Source organism: Rhinoderma darwinii, chromosome 6 (genome assembly GCF_050947455.1).
Source record: "Rhinoderma darwinii isolate aRhiDar2 chromosome 6, aRhiDar2.hap1, whole genome shotgun sequence".
In the NCBI taxonomy this organism is placed as follows: domain Eukaryota; kingdom Metazoa; phylum Chordata; class Amphibia; order Anura; family Rhinodermatidae; genus Rhinoderma; species Rhinoderma darwinii.
Genome location: NC_134692.1, coordinates 2,927,554 through 2,942,647, shown reverse-complemented (window position 1 = coordinate 2,942,647; position 15,094 = coordinate 2,927,554). Strand labels below are relative to the sequence as shown.

At 50.1% G+C, this 15,094-nt stretch overlaps 1 protein-coding gene across 6 annotated transcripts in view; it reads right to left on the bottom strand.

The window, feature by feature from the left end:
* The window catches only part of MYLK (myosin light chain kinase), a 177,597-nt gene that overhangs the window by 93,178 nt on the left and 69,325 nt on the right, over positions 1–15,094 (bottom strand). For all 6 annotated transcript variants that reach the window (XM_075829025.1, XM_075829026.1, XM_075829024.1 and 3 more), the window contains 2 exons: positions 14,698–14,832; positions 11,664–11,816 (listed from right to left, as the gene is read on the bottom strand). In XM_075829025.1, the coding sequence (XP_075685140.1) occupies positions 11,664–11,816; positions 14,698–14,832 (288 nt within the window). The remainder of the gene's footprint in view (positions 1–11,663; positions 11,817–14,697; positions 14,833–15,094) is intronic.

The following is a 15,094-nucleotide window of genomic DNA, read 5'->3' as shown; positions in this document are numbered from 1 at the left end:
ACTTTAGGGTCAGTTTTTACATGTTCAGATTATTGCTACAATTTGACCAGAAACGTTGTAATGTAAAGTTCTTCGCCGTGTAGATGGTAACAATAAACCTCCCTGATAATCTCTACACTCGCTGTGATAGTATCGGATGAATGGCGACTGGACGGCGATCGTCTTCATACTGAACAATCTTCCTGCCCTCATCTGCCCGGCCGGTTACGTTGCGATGATTTGTGGGTGAGATTATAAATGTTATTCTAGATTACAGTCCTAACCATGGTGGATATTACAGAATCATGGAGTCCTGCTGGGGGGGGAGGGGGGACACATCGATATCCCGACACTGAAGCCTCTGACAGCCGCACTCGCTATGGAAAAGTGGGATCCGCGATGCTCAGTAATGTACACACTAAAAATATTGGCAGACTTTCCCACACAATTCCACTCCTGAAATAGCCACAATTCATCTCAGCAGGTCAGCGGCCCCCGGGGGATCAACGCTGCTCACATGTACGGAGCACGGGGGCCTCAACCACAGCAAACGACAGGTCCAGCATTAGATTTACTGACACACGGACCAGGTCCAGCATTAGATTTACTGACACACGGACCAGGTCCAGCATTAGCTTTACTGACACATGGCCCAGGTCCAGCATTGGATTTACTGACACACGGACCAGGTCCAGCATTAGATTTACTGACACATGGCCCAGGTCCAGCATTAGATTTACTGACACACGGACCAGGTCCAGCATTAGATTTACTGACACACGGCCCAGGTCCAGCATTAGATTTACTGACTTACAGACCAGGTCCAGCATTAGATTTACTGACACACAGACCAGGTCCAGCATTAGATTTACTGACACACGGACCATGTCCAGCATTGGATTTACTGACATACAGACCAGGTCCAGCATTGGATTTACTGACACACGGACCAGGTCCAGCATTGGATTTACTGACATACAGACCAGGTCCAGCATTGGATTTACTGACACACGGACCAGGTCCAGCATTAGATTTACTGACACACGGACCAGGTCCAGCATTGGATTTACTGACACGCAGACCAGGTCCAGCATTGGATTTACTGACACACGGACCAGGTCCAGCATTAGATTTACTGACACACGGACCAGGTCCAGCATTAGATTTACTGACACACGGACCAGGTCCAGCATTGGATTTACGGATACACGGACCATGTCCACTCAGATTTACGGACACAGCGACCAGGTGCGGCGGTGGAGCATCTCCAGGTGTTACAGGTGGATCACGGCAGGAGTGCGCAGCTTGTGTGTAATTATAGAGCGCGGCGTAAATTAGTCGACAGTTTATAAATATCGTGACTAGAAACTGGCGAAGATTCCACAATCCGACTTCAGAGATTTTCCCATCTCAGCGAATGTCTCAGACAGGCGAAAATAGAAGGGACCATAAACCAAAAACTGGGACTGCACTGGGGAAAATGGCAGCAATTCAGCAATAAAAATAGACCGGGAATATTGTGGTCGCGGCCGGAAACCGCAGCGTTAACCCTTCACCGCCTGAGCCGCAGGAACATTCAATGGAAAAGTGTTACAACGAGTCACCGGGGATGACGGACGGCGCTGTGCGGGCGCGCTATTCAGCACAACTATAGGAGTTAGCCCGTCTTCTGTCAATGCTGCTTCCCAGTAGATTTCAGTTCCACACTCTCTGCTTGCTGTCAGTAAATAGAATAATTATTTTTATATTCAGAGGCATCCTGGCCTAGTCCTGATCCCACAGTTACGGTTTGTTACAATGTGTCAGTGTAGCTAAGAGTCATCAGGCTGAAGTCCAGGAGAGGAGAGAGATTTGTGATGCAGCTGTGTTTCGCTCACAGGGGATTGTCTACACTGATACATTGTGACAAACACTCATCTGCCTGAGCAGAACTAAAACAGGACAGGTTTTCAGTTGCTGAGCATAGACAAGAATGTTACCATTCACTGACAGCAAGCATAGATCATGAGAATGGTGAGGAATTTAGACACAAAGTCTGTTAGAAAGTTGCAGAACTTGTCATTATACTATGAGGCCGGGTTACACAGCGATGTCTGACGCTTTCCAGAATTCTTAAGAGAAATGTTCATTCATTTTGTAAAAGATTATTGGGGACCCTGGATCCCGACTCCCGTTGGTCTGGAACGTCCGATACTCTGGCATGACTGCGGTCTGATTTTTTGTGTGTGTCGCTGACGTATAGCGCAGCGCTGTACAGATAATATTCCCCATCAGCCCCTGCTCCGGCGCAGCTTGTACACAGAGGGGCAGTCGGACCATCAGCATCAGCGCACGTCCGTGGGAAAATAGGGAGAGAAAACAAACCCAGAACATTCTAGAAACGGATGAGACCCCCGAGCCGGGCGAGAAGGAAAAACCTGCAGCTGTCCAACATCTACCCAGGATCCTTCACTTCACTTATCTCCTCCTGATCCTGAGTTACATCATGTCTTCTACTCCAATCACATCCAGAGCTGCAGTTACAAATCTGCTGTAACATTGTGTCTTCTACTTCAGTCAGATAAGGAGCTGCATTCATAATGCTGCGGTTACATCATGGCTTATACTCCACTCACCTCCAGAGCTGCAGTCACAATGCTGTTGTTACATTGTGTCTTATACTCCAGTCACATCCAGAGCTGCATTCTGCTGGCTGCTTTCTAAAACAGACTGCGGTTTAGCCGGTTCAATCAGAAATGTGACTCAGGCCGGATTCACACGAGCGTGTGCGTTTTGCGCGCGCAAAAGGTCCATAACAGCTCCGTGTGTCATCAGATAGGATGTGCGGCTGCGTGATTTTCGCGCAGCCGCCATCATTATGACACTCTGTTTGGATGTTTGTAGCACGTGGTGCTTTTCTGTTTTCATTCATAGTTTTGATTACTGTAGCGCGCATCACGCGGAAGTGCTTCCGTGTGCCGTGCGCGGTTTTCACGCACCCATTGACTTCAATGGCTGCGGGATGCGCGAAAAACGGCCAAATATAGGACAGGTTGTGCGTTTTACGCAGCGGACATACCCTGCGTGAAAATCACGGACAGTCTGAACGGCCCCATTGACTAACATAGGTCCGTGCGAGGCGCGTGAAAATCAGGTGCGTTGTACGGACGTATTATACGTTCGTCTGAATAAGCCCTTAAGCTTCGTACTAAGTAGCCATAGAAATGTCACTGGTCATACGGACACTAAACGAACAAGAGAAGCAGCAAAGACTGCCCGCACCCGCCAGAAAATAGCCGCGGTAACCGTCAGAGCAAAACAGTCTTGAGCTGTGTTCACACTGAGTTCTTTGACAAGTTTTTTGCTGCGGAAACCGATTGGTGGAGGCATTCGCGGGAAGAAGCGACATCCCTATCTTGAAGCGTTTTCTGCCTCAAAAACCCCATTGAAATCAAAAGGAGACGGAAAAAAACTCGTTATTTGAGGTGTTTTATGGCAAAAACCGCTTGCGGTTTTTTCCTTCGCCTGTCAAAGAGGTAAAAAAAAACACGCCAAAATTCACTGCAAAAAACGCCTGTGATGCAAAAGCACCTAAAATAAACTGCAGCTGATTTTTACATACAGAATTTTCTGCCTGCAAAACTCTGTGTGAACGGGGCCGAGGCTGCGTTCACATCTGCGTCGGGGCCGAGGCTGCGTTCACGTCTGCGTCGGGGCCGAGGCTGCGTGCACGTCTGCGTCGGGGCCGAGGCTGCGTTCACATCTGCGTCGGGGCCGAGGCTGCGTTCACGTCTGCGTCGGGGCCGAGGCTGCGTTCACGTCTGCGTCGGGGCCGAGGCTGCGTTCACGTCTGCGTCGGGGCCGAGGCTGCGTTCACATCTGCGTCGGGGCCGAGGCTGCGTTCACATCTGCGTCGGGGCCGAGGCTGCGTTCACATCTGCGTCAGGGTCGAGGCTGCGTTCACATCTGCGTCAGGGTCGAGGCTGCGTTCACATCTGCGTCAGGGTCGAGGCTGCATTCACATCTGCGTCAGGGCCGGCTGACGGGTTTCCGTTTCCATCACTATTGATTTCCATGGTGACAGATCCGGTGCCAATGGTTTCTGTTTGTCTCCGTCACGCACGGGTTCTGTCGTTTTGACGGAATGAACAGCACCGTCGCCTACGGCATTGATTCTGTCAAAACGACGGTACGCGTGCATGACTGAGACAAACGGAAAACATTGGCACCGGATCCGTCACCATGGAAATCAATAGTGATGGAAACGGAACCTCTGGTTTTAGTTTGAGTCAGGGCTCCGAGAGAACAGCAGAGCGGAGACCTGACGCCCTGACGCAGATGTGAACGAAGCCTTACTGAACAGCTAAATTAGCAGTCAAATTACTGCAGCTCTAGATGTGACTGGAGTAGAAGGCATAATGAAACTAGAAATGTGACTGCAGTATAAGACTCAATGGATGTGACTGGCGTATAAGACATGCAGCTCACAATTATTCTGATCGGCAGGAGATTAGTGGAGCCGCACTGTAATTCTCCCCCGATTTTTATTGTCCTGGAGGAAAAAAAACGTGACTGATCATTGGAGGTTACGATACCCCCCCCCCACACCGGAAAACTGGAGGCTCCGCCCACTACACGTCCCCATTTCTCCTTTTTTTTTTAAACATCATTTTTATTGACAAATTTGGACATTTTGTTTTAAACAGACAAAACATCAGATAGAATAAGCTTCACAGCGGAACGACACGCAAACCGCACAACAAAATAACATAAAATCACGGCATATCCGTTTCTCCTTTAAGGCTCCGGGTCCCGGATGTCGCACCGGTGACAATCACTCGATTTATTATCTATGTGGATTCGTGTATTTCAGCGTCTTCCCACAATCCCCCGCTCTGCAGCTTCCCTATCTGAGAGGTCGATCTCTGCTCATCCAGAGCCTCCTGCTTCATGAAGAGAACGCCAGAACAGGAGGGAGGAGAGAGACCCCTATAGACATGTAGCCACCGTTCAGGGTGTGCGGAGAGCTGGGTGACCCACTCCTCAGTAATGGCAGCCCCTAGAATCCGGGCGCGGGATAAACCGGAAAGGGCTGTGGGTTTTTTGCAGGTCGGAAATTCTGCCTTAAAATTCAGTTTGGAGGTTTGAGGCAGATGTTCCTCTCCCTGCACGCCCATTTTCACTGTGGCCACATAGTTCTGTACGACGCTAGGAGTCCCTGCCTCGCTGCGGGACAACGGTCCCTGTAATCATGTTTTCAGTACGGGACAGTTGTCCTGCAGCGAGGCAGGGACTCCTAGCGTTGTACATAACTATGATGTTAGGAGTCCGGCTCCCTGCAGTGTGTTCGGTCCGGGACTTGCGGCCGAAATACGTTCCGTCCATTACGGACCGAACACGCTCGTGTGAATCCAGCCTTTAGGGAATGTTCACGCGCTTAGCAAAAAACGTCTGAAAATACGGAGCTGTTTCCAGAGAGCCTCTGATTTTCAGGCGGTTTTGAAGCTTCTTTCAGGCTAAGTTCACACTGAGTTTTTTGACGTGGAAACAGTCACCGTACCGTCTCGCGGGAGAAAGAAGGGACATGCCATATCTTCGGGCTTTTACGCTTCTGACCTCCCATTGACATCAATGGGAGGCAGAGAAAGCGTATTTCGCGGCGTTTTATGCCCGCGGCGCTCAATGGCCGCAGGCGTGCAGGGAGAGGAAAATTTGCCTCAAACTTCCAAACGGAATTTTGAGGCAGATTTTCCACCTGCAAAATACTCCGTGTGAATTTTATTATAATACTGAACGTTCCGCATTTCACTATTTGTTCTGGAGGTGAAATCCTTCACCCTGGAAAACGGCACCACCGGAACCTGCGCGGTAAATAGAGAAACGCTGCGATCAATCCCTTGAGCGGGACGCGGCCCGGAGCCGGTAATTCCGCGTCTGCTGGGGAGCGGCCGTGACACTTCCTTCCTCTACATCTATCACAGTGCGGCACTAATTGCAGTCGCCGGTATAAACGCTGCGTCCGTCAGCAGGGGCCGCGGTTAATGCTCCGCACATGTCTCCGCGTCCGTCAGCAGGGGTCGCGGTTAATGCTCCGCACATGTCCCCACGTCCGTCAGCCGCCACTTAGCGCTTATAAATCTGCTGTTTAGTCTCTGACATGGGAGGAATCTTTGGCAGCCGGAGCAGGAAACAAGAAATAAAGTCCAACCTGGCGCTGCGCAGTCCTTACCATCTATGGTGCTGCATCCCCCGGACCATAAATCTCCGCAGTGACTGCTCCCTGCAGGTACAGCCCAAGTCATGACACGTCCCCACATCAAGACAACCTGCAGATCATCACAGGGAGCAACGTGCTGCAGACAACCCCACCCCGAGCACACAGGGAACTCCGGGAATATGGGGCTACAATCACCCCCATAACCTGTGCACACCGCCCTGCACCCCCATAACCTGTGCACACAGCCCCGCACCCCCATAACCCTGTGCGCAACGCCCCATAACCCCGTGCGCAACGTCCTGCACCCCCATAACCCCGTGCGCACCGCCCTGCACCCCCATAACCCCGTGCGCACCGCCCTGCACCCCCATAACCCCGTGCACACCGCCCTGCACCCCCATAACCTCGTGCGCACCGCCCTGCACCCCCATAACCCCGTGCGCACCGCCCTGCACCCCCATAACCCCGTGCGCACCGCCCTGCACCCCCATAACGCCCTGCGCACCGCCCGTCACCCCCATAACCCCGTGCGCACCGCCCTGCAACCCCGTGCACACCGCCCTGCACCCCCATAATCCTGTGCACACCGCCCTGCACTCCCATATTCCGGTGTATATGATCCTGCACCCCCATATTCCAGTGTATGTGATCCTGCACCCCCATATTCCGGTGTATGTGATCCTGCACCCCCATATTCCGGTGTATGTGATCCTGCACCCCCATATTCCAGTGTATGTGATCCTGCACCCCCATATTCCGGTGTATGTGATCCTGCACCCCCATATTCCGGTGTATGTGATCCTGCACCCCCATATTCCAGTGTATGTGATCCTGCACCCCCATATTCCGGTGTATGTGATCCTGCACCCCCATATTCCAGTGTATGTGATCCTGCACCCCCATATTCCAGTGTATGTGATCCTGCACCCCCATATTCCGGTGTATGTGATCCTGCACCCCCTTATTCCGGTGTATGTGATCCTGCACCCCCATATTCCGGTGTATGTGATCCTGCACCCCCATATTCCGGTGTATGTGATGCTGCACCCCCATATTCCTGTGCACGTTCTATACTGGGACAGGCAGATGTTTACAAAGTTCTCTACACACGGGGGAGACATAGACAACCAATCAGGTCGCTGCTTTCATTTTTCGAAGTCGCGGTTGAGGTGACATTCTGATAAAAAACCGCCACGACCAGAACGCAGATAAAGCCGAGCATGACCGGAGCCTCCGCGTCTCACCGCTCAGACCTCAGCGGATTATTGGATAAACACGAGACTCAGCGTTAAATACACGGCAAGGTCACGAGCGGCAGCAGCGCCTCCGCAGGCAACGATTCACCCCCTGACCCGGTCATGTGACGGCGCGGACACTTATAGAAGACGCGTCCAGTCCCATGTAAACGAAGCGCAAACACCGTACAATGAAAGGTTCTGCAGCTCTAATACACTTGGTTTCAAATCTTTACCATTTTCAAGATCTGCCTGATGTCAAGTGATGGGAACATCATTTTTTTGTATTAAGGGGATGAAAACATCCTGATCTAATACTTCTCACAGCTGAAGGTTTGTTACACTGTATCGAGTCTAGACAATCCTCTGATCTAAACAATCAGCACAAATCTCTCTCCGGATCGTTACAATGTATCAGTGCAGGTCAGTCTGGAGTACAGGTTGTTTTCGTTCGGCGGATTCTCTAGACTGGATACATTGTAACAAACCGCTGCGGCCTCGTACACGTTACCGTAATGCGGATCCTTCCATCCTCCGAGTTATATGGACTTACAGGTATATACTGGACTCCCGTATACCTCCGATTTCATATGGAAAATGGTGGCACGTTCCATTGGATGCCGTATCACAGGGGTATCTCCCCTAGAAGCGTCGCTACTACTAAGTACTACTGCCCCCACACAGAGACCAGGCAGTGATGGGAGTTATCCTAGAGAATTATCGAATGTGTCTGCTGTCCTACACTGTTCTGCAACTGGATGTAATGGTAACAAACCCTCAGCTGTGTGAAGTATTAGGTCAGTATGGAGTTTTCAGCATTTGGATGTAAACAAGAATGTTTCCATTCACCGACAGCAAGCGGAGCTCTTCAAAATGGTGAGGCATTGAAACAAAATGTCTATTAGAAAGTTCTGAAACGTTTCCTTCTACAATGATTGAGTTCTTACAAATCTGTCATCCCGGACGTGGCGATGAATGTGACGCTGTAATCACACCAGCGAATACGGGAAAAGATGGCCGCAGGTCATGAAGAGTTTTCCTGTATTTATGTGGTGTCTGGACTCCCCGCCGCGTGCTCAGTGATTTTTCAGGTTTTTTTCCCCCTATTGCAGTCAAGCTGCAGACACAGCCCGTGCACCCCGCGCATGGCTCCGGCCGCAGACACCGCCCGTCCACCCCGCGCATGGCTCCGGCCGCAGACACCGCCCGTCCACCCCGCGCATGGCTCCGGCCGCAGACACCGCCCGTCCACCCCGCGCATGGCTCCGGCCGCAGACACCGCCCGTCCACCCCGCGCATGGCTCCGGCCGCAGACACCGCCCGTCCACCCCGCGCATGGCTCCGGCCGCAGACACCGCCCGTCCACCCCGCGCATGGCTCCGGCCGCAGACACCGCCCGTCCACCCCGCGCATGGCTCCGGCCGCAGACACCGCCCGTCCACCCCGCGCATGGCTCCGGCCGCAGACACCGCCCGTCCACCCCGCGCATGGCTCCGGCCGCAGACACCGCCCGTCCACCCCGCGCATGGCTCCGGCCGCAGACACCGCCCGTCCACCCCGCGCATGGCTCCGGCCGCAGACACCGCCCGTCCACCCCGCGCATGGCTCCGGCCGCAGACACCGCCCGTCCACCCCGCGCATGGCTCCGGCCGCAGACACCGCCCGTCCACCCCGCGCATGGCTCCGGCCGCAGACACCGCCCGTCCACCCCGCGCATGGCTCCGGCCGCAGACACCGCCCGTCCACCCCGCGCATGGCTCCGGCCGCAGACACCGCCCGTCCACCCCGCGCATGGCTCCGGCCGCAGACACCGCCCGTCCACCCCGCGCATGGCTCCGGCCGCAGACACCGCCCGTCCACCCCGCGCATGGCTCCGGCCGCAGACACCGCCCGTCCACCCCGCGCATGGCTCCGGCCGCAGACACCGCCCGTCCACCCCGCGCATGGCTCCGGCCGCAGACACCGCCCGTCCATCCCGCGCATGGCTCCGGCCGCAGACACCGCCCGTCCACCCCGCGCATGGCTCCGGCTGCTGACACCGTCTGACAAGAAACCAGACCAACCACTGAGGACCTGCCCCGCAGAGTGTCCCCTCCCCCATCACGTTCCAGTCCATCTGCACGGTGAGATCTCCCCCAACATGGACCAACCAAAGGGTTAAATGCTCATCAATAGAATCCCCCGACTCCCGGCATCCGCCCCACAGAGCTCCGCAGTGTCCAGGATTGAAAAGATCCGTAACTTTCGAACATGCTTTGTGCTTTAATTTCTCACCGTTGTTACAATCTCTGCTTGCGGTCGGTGAATAGGAACACTTTTATTTGCATTCAGAGGCTGCAATCCTGTCTTAACCTAGAACTACTCACAGCTGAGGGTTTGTTTAGTTGTATCCTCTGTGAGGTAAACACAGCGGCACAAATCTCTCCCCTGTCCTGATAGTTTGTTACAATGTATCAGTGCAGGTAACATGTATCAGTCTGGAGTCCAGAATGTTTCTCTCACAGAGGATTGTCTAGACTGGATACACTGTAACAAACCCTGCATGAGCAGGACTAGGTCAGGACAGGTATTCTGTCACTGCATGTAAAAAGAAACACACACGTGGGGGTCGGGGTCTTCTCAGAGGGATGGGGGGGCTAATAAAGGGGTCACATTTGCTATTTTGCACCCCTGCAGCCCTGTAGGAGGCCACTGGTATTTCAATAGTCTCTCATGTAGGTTCTGGTACACGACACGGAGGCTTTTCCCGTCCTGTTCTGCTGATTATACGGCGTCCGGCAGCCGCTTATCTCCCATTAATGGCCGTGACTAATGTATAGGCCGCAGCCCGGAGAGCGCTGCACATTAATTCTGCATTTCAGACGAGTTCCAGATCCCCGGGCGCATTCTTCTTACGTGACAGTAACTCCGCCAGGTTTATGTTCCGTAATGATTTGTGTAGGGACCGGCGGAGGGCCCTACAGACATTTTCCACTTATTTTATACCTTCATCCCGAGGATTAATCAGGAATTCCGGCTTCTGTCCGGTAAATCACTTCTCCTCCAGTTATATATATATATATATATGGCCTCTCGCTGCGGCGGACGACTCGTGGACACGTCAGCGCGACCGGAGGATTTACACCCCAAGACACGCAGACGGGGGCTGAGAACAATGTCCTACAGGAAGCAGCGGGGACGGGGTGCAGCTCATGCACCCCATAATTCTGCCTTCCTGGATGAGGGGGTGAAGAGTCCGGGAGTGGGGGAGGGGCATATTATAGAGTTGCACCTCATCTCGCTATCTCTAGGACAACTTGTTATAAAAGTTTATGACCCCTTTACATTAGTCAGATATCTGTGATGTCATCGCCATGTTCTGGACACAGATATTCCACATTTTAGCGATCGGCTTCGAGCCCCCGACTGCCATTTTGGGGCATTTAGTGGAGGTAAATGCAATCAATTCATTTCTTATCTTCGGGTCAGATCCTGATCACAGCGATCACAGGGTCAGCTGAGGAAGGTCTCACACCCATGATTATCTATGTCCCGGATTGTTGACATCACTCCCATCAGGATGACACAATCATTAATAAGGGACCAAGTGTCTCTACTGGTAGAAAAGTGACAACCGACCTGGACGCCAAGAAACGGCAATCATAGAGGTTGTCGCGGCCCTTCCCCCACAACATGTGAAGGTGACAGATCTCCTTGCTTGATTCTGGGGGTCATGTTATGTGAGGACATTATCATTTATATCGCCCGGATGCTGCAGATATTCATGGTGGCGGATGTCATCCAATATAATTACATTGGCTCATCCAGTCGTCACCATTTTCAAGGTCTCTGCTTGCCATCAGTGAATGAGAACATTGTTGTTTACATCTAGAGGCTGAAAGCCTGTGCAGACCTAATACTTCCCACAGCTGATGATTTGTTACAATTATATCCAGTCTAGACAATTCCCCATGTAGTAACATGTTACCGTCACAGATACACTGTAACAAACTATAAGGACAGGGTAGAGATTTGTGCTGCTGCTGTGTTTAGCTCAGAGGATTGGATACACGGTAACAAACCCTCACCTGTGAGAAGCATTAGGTCTGAATGGGCTTTCAGCATTTGGATGTAAACACAAATGGTCTCATTCATTGACCGCAAGCAGAGATCTTGAAAATGGTGAGAAAATAAACCACCACATCTATTAGAAAGTTACTTTTGATTATACATTTCTATATATTTATTGGCTGCTACAGGAACGAGTCACTCACCAGTTACAGTCACCGTTGTGCTGCAGGAGGCCGTCGCACAGCTGTTCCGTGCCAGGCAGGTGTAGACGCCCTGATCTTCAGGTAAAGCATCCTGGACCGTCAGCTCAGCGATCCCATCTTTATATGTGGAGCAGGCATACTGGATGGGATGATCTACGGTGGACAAGTGATTCAGAAAATTACTAAACCAGAGCTGGACACTAAAGGGTTAACCTGGATCTATGGGCAGCAGGAATGATCACAATAAGGAAAAATCACCCAAAAAAAGACCAAAAATGTGAAATTCTGCAAATAGAGATTCAGCATTAGAGGGTTGGTGGTGCCCCCAAGTGGTCAACAGTGGGAGTGCTGTGTGATGTACGAGGAGGAGAAAAAGGACAAGAACATGGAGAAAAGTATTATGGGGGAATAACATTTTATTGATGCAGCCGGTGATTATAAGGATCCGCTGCGGCCTGTTCAGAGATCATCAGTGCAGGACGTCAATCTCCAAGAAAGGAGAACCCCAACCCCCAACCTGAAGGATCCCGGAAACAGTCATCTCATAATAATACAAAAAAATCAGAATATAGAGAAGTCATGACATCACTGTACCAGCTGGTTACCAATACTATATATCTGCATCAGAGAGCGCCAGGTTATAACTAAAATATCAAACAAAAATGGTTTTATTTTATTTAAACTTCAAAACAGCAGAAACAGATATTGAGAAAATACATTGTAATACTTATCCTGTACTACTTACACCTTGTATTATACTCCAGAGCTGCACTCACTATTCTGCTGGTGGAGTCACTGTGTACATACATTACATTACTTATCCTGTACTGATCCTGAGTTATATCCTGTATTATACTCCAGAGCTGCACTCACTATTCTGCTGGTGGAGTCACTGTGTACATACATTACATTACTTATCCTGTACTGATCCTGAGTTACATCCTGTATTATACTCCAGAGCTGCACTCACTATTCTGCTGGTGGAGTCACTGTGTACATACATTACATTACTTATCCTGTACTGATCCTGAGTTACATCCTGTATTATACTCCAGAGCTGCACTCACTATTCTGCTGGTGGAGTCACTGTGTACATACATTACATTACTTATCCTGTACTGATCCTGAGTTACATCCTGTATTATACTCCAGAGCTGCACTCACTATTCTGCTGGTGGAGTCACTATGTACATACATTACATTACTTATCCTGTACTAATCCTGAGTTATATCCTGTATTATACTCCAGAGCTGCACTCACTATTCTGCTGGTGGAGTCACTGTGTACATACATTACTTATCCTGTACTGATCCTGAGTTATATCCTGTATTATACTCCAGAGCTGCACTCACTATTCTGCTGGTGGAGTCACTGTGTACATACATTACATTACTTATCCTGTACTGATCCTGAGTTATATCCTGTATTATACTCCAGAGCTGCACTCACTATTCTGCTGGTGGAGTCACTGTGTACATACATTACATTACTTATCCTGTACTGATCCTGAGTTATATCCTGTATTATACTCCAGAGCTGCACTCACTATTCTGCTGGTGGAGTCACTGTGTACATACATTACATTACTTATCCTGTACTGATCCTGAGTTACATCCTGTATTATACTCCAGAGCTGCACTCACTATTCTGCTGGTGGAGTCACTGTGTACATACATTACATTACTTATCCTGTACTGATCCTGAGTTACATCCTGTATTATACTCCAGAGCTGCACTCACTATTCTGCTGGTGGAGTCACTATGTACATACATTACATTACTTATCCTGTACTAATCCTGAGTTATATCCTGTATTATACTCCAGAGCTGCACTCACTATTCTGCTGGTGGAGTCTCTGTGTACATACATTACATTACTTATCCTGTACTGATCCTGAGTTACATCCTGTATTATACTCCAGAGCTGCACTCACTATTCTGCTGGTGGAGTCACTGTGTACATACATTACATTACTTATCCTGTACTGATCCGGAGTTATATCCTGTATTATACTCCAGAGCTGCACTCACTATTCTGCTGGTGGAGTCACTGTGTACATACATTACATTACTTATCCTGTACTGATCCTGAGTTACAGCCTGTATAATACTCCAGAGCTGCACTCACTATTCTGCTGGTGGAGTCACTGTGTACATACATTACTTATCCTGTACTGATCCGGAGTTACATCCTGTATTATACTCCAGAGCTGCACTCACTATTCTGCTGGTGGAGTCACTGTGTACATACATTACATTACTTATCCTGTACTGATCCTGAGTTACATCCTGTATTATACTCAAGAGCTGCACTCACTATTCTGCTGGTGGAGTCGCTGTGTATATACATTACATTACTTATCCTGTACTGATCCTGAGTTACATCCTGTATTATACTCCAGAGCTGCACTCACTATTCTGCTGGTGGAGTCACTGTGTACATACATTACATTACTTATCCTGTACTGATCCTGAGTTATATCCTGTATTATACTCCAGAGCTGCACTCACTATTCTGCTGGTGGAGTCACTGTGTACATACATTACATTACTTATCCTGTACTGATCCTGAGTTACATCCTGTATTATACTCCAGAGCTGCACTCACTATTCTGCTGGTGGAGTCACTGTGTACATACATTACATTACTTATCCTGTACTGATCCTGAGTTACATCCTGTATTATACTCCAGAGCTGCACTCACTATTCTGCTGGTGGAGTCACTGTGTACATACATTACATTACTTATCCTGTACTGATCCTGAGTTATATCCTGTATTATACTCCAGAGCTGCACTCACTATTCTGCTGGTGGAGTCTCTGTGTACATACATTACTTATCCTGCACTGATCCTGAGTTACATCATGTATTATACTCCAGAGCTGCACTCACTATTCTGCTGGTGGAGTCACTGTGTACATACATTGCATTACTTATCCTGTACTGATCCTGAGTTATATCCTGTATTATACTCCGGAGCAGCACTCACTATTCTGCTGTGTGTACATACATGACATGGAGTTACTCTTACCATTTAACAACCAGGTGATTTCCGGGCGAGGTTCCCCCTTCACGGTGCAGCCCAGAACCAACTCCTGTCCCTCCATCACGGTGCGGCCCTTTAAGACCTGCACAAAGCTTGGGGCGACCTGTGCAGTTTGTGACCCTGAAATGACAACAAGAAGTGTAACGAGAATAAGATGGAGAATATTGTACATCACTCAGAAAGGGGGACGATGCAGCGTATTTATTGTACCCCCTGACCTCAGCATAAGACATGGGGGAGGGGCAGAATATATTATACCCTCATCACATATATTCCCCATACAACGCTAAGTAACTCTTATTTACTCCATGTTCTATACTCCAGTAACCTCCAGAGCTGCATCAAGACAGATAAACGGATGACCATCTTCTGAACTCAATTT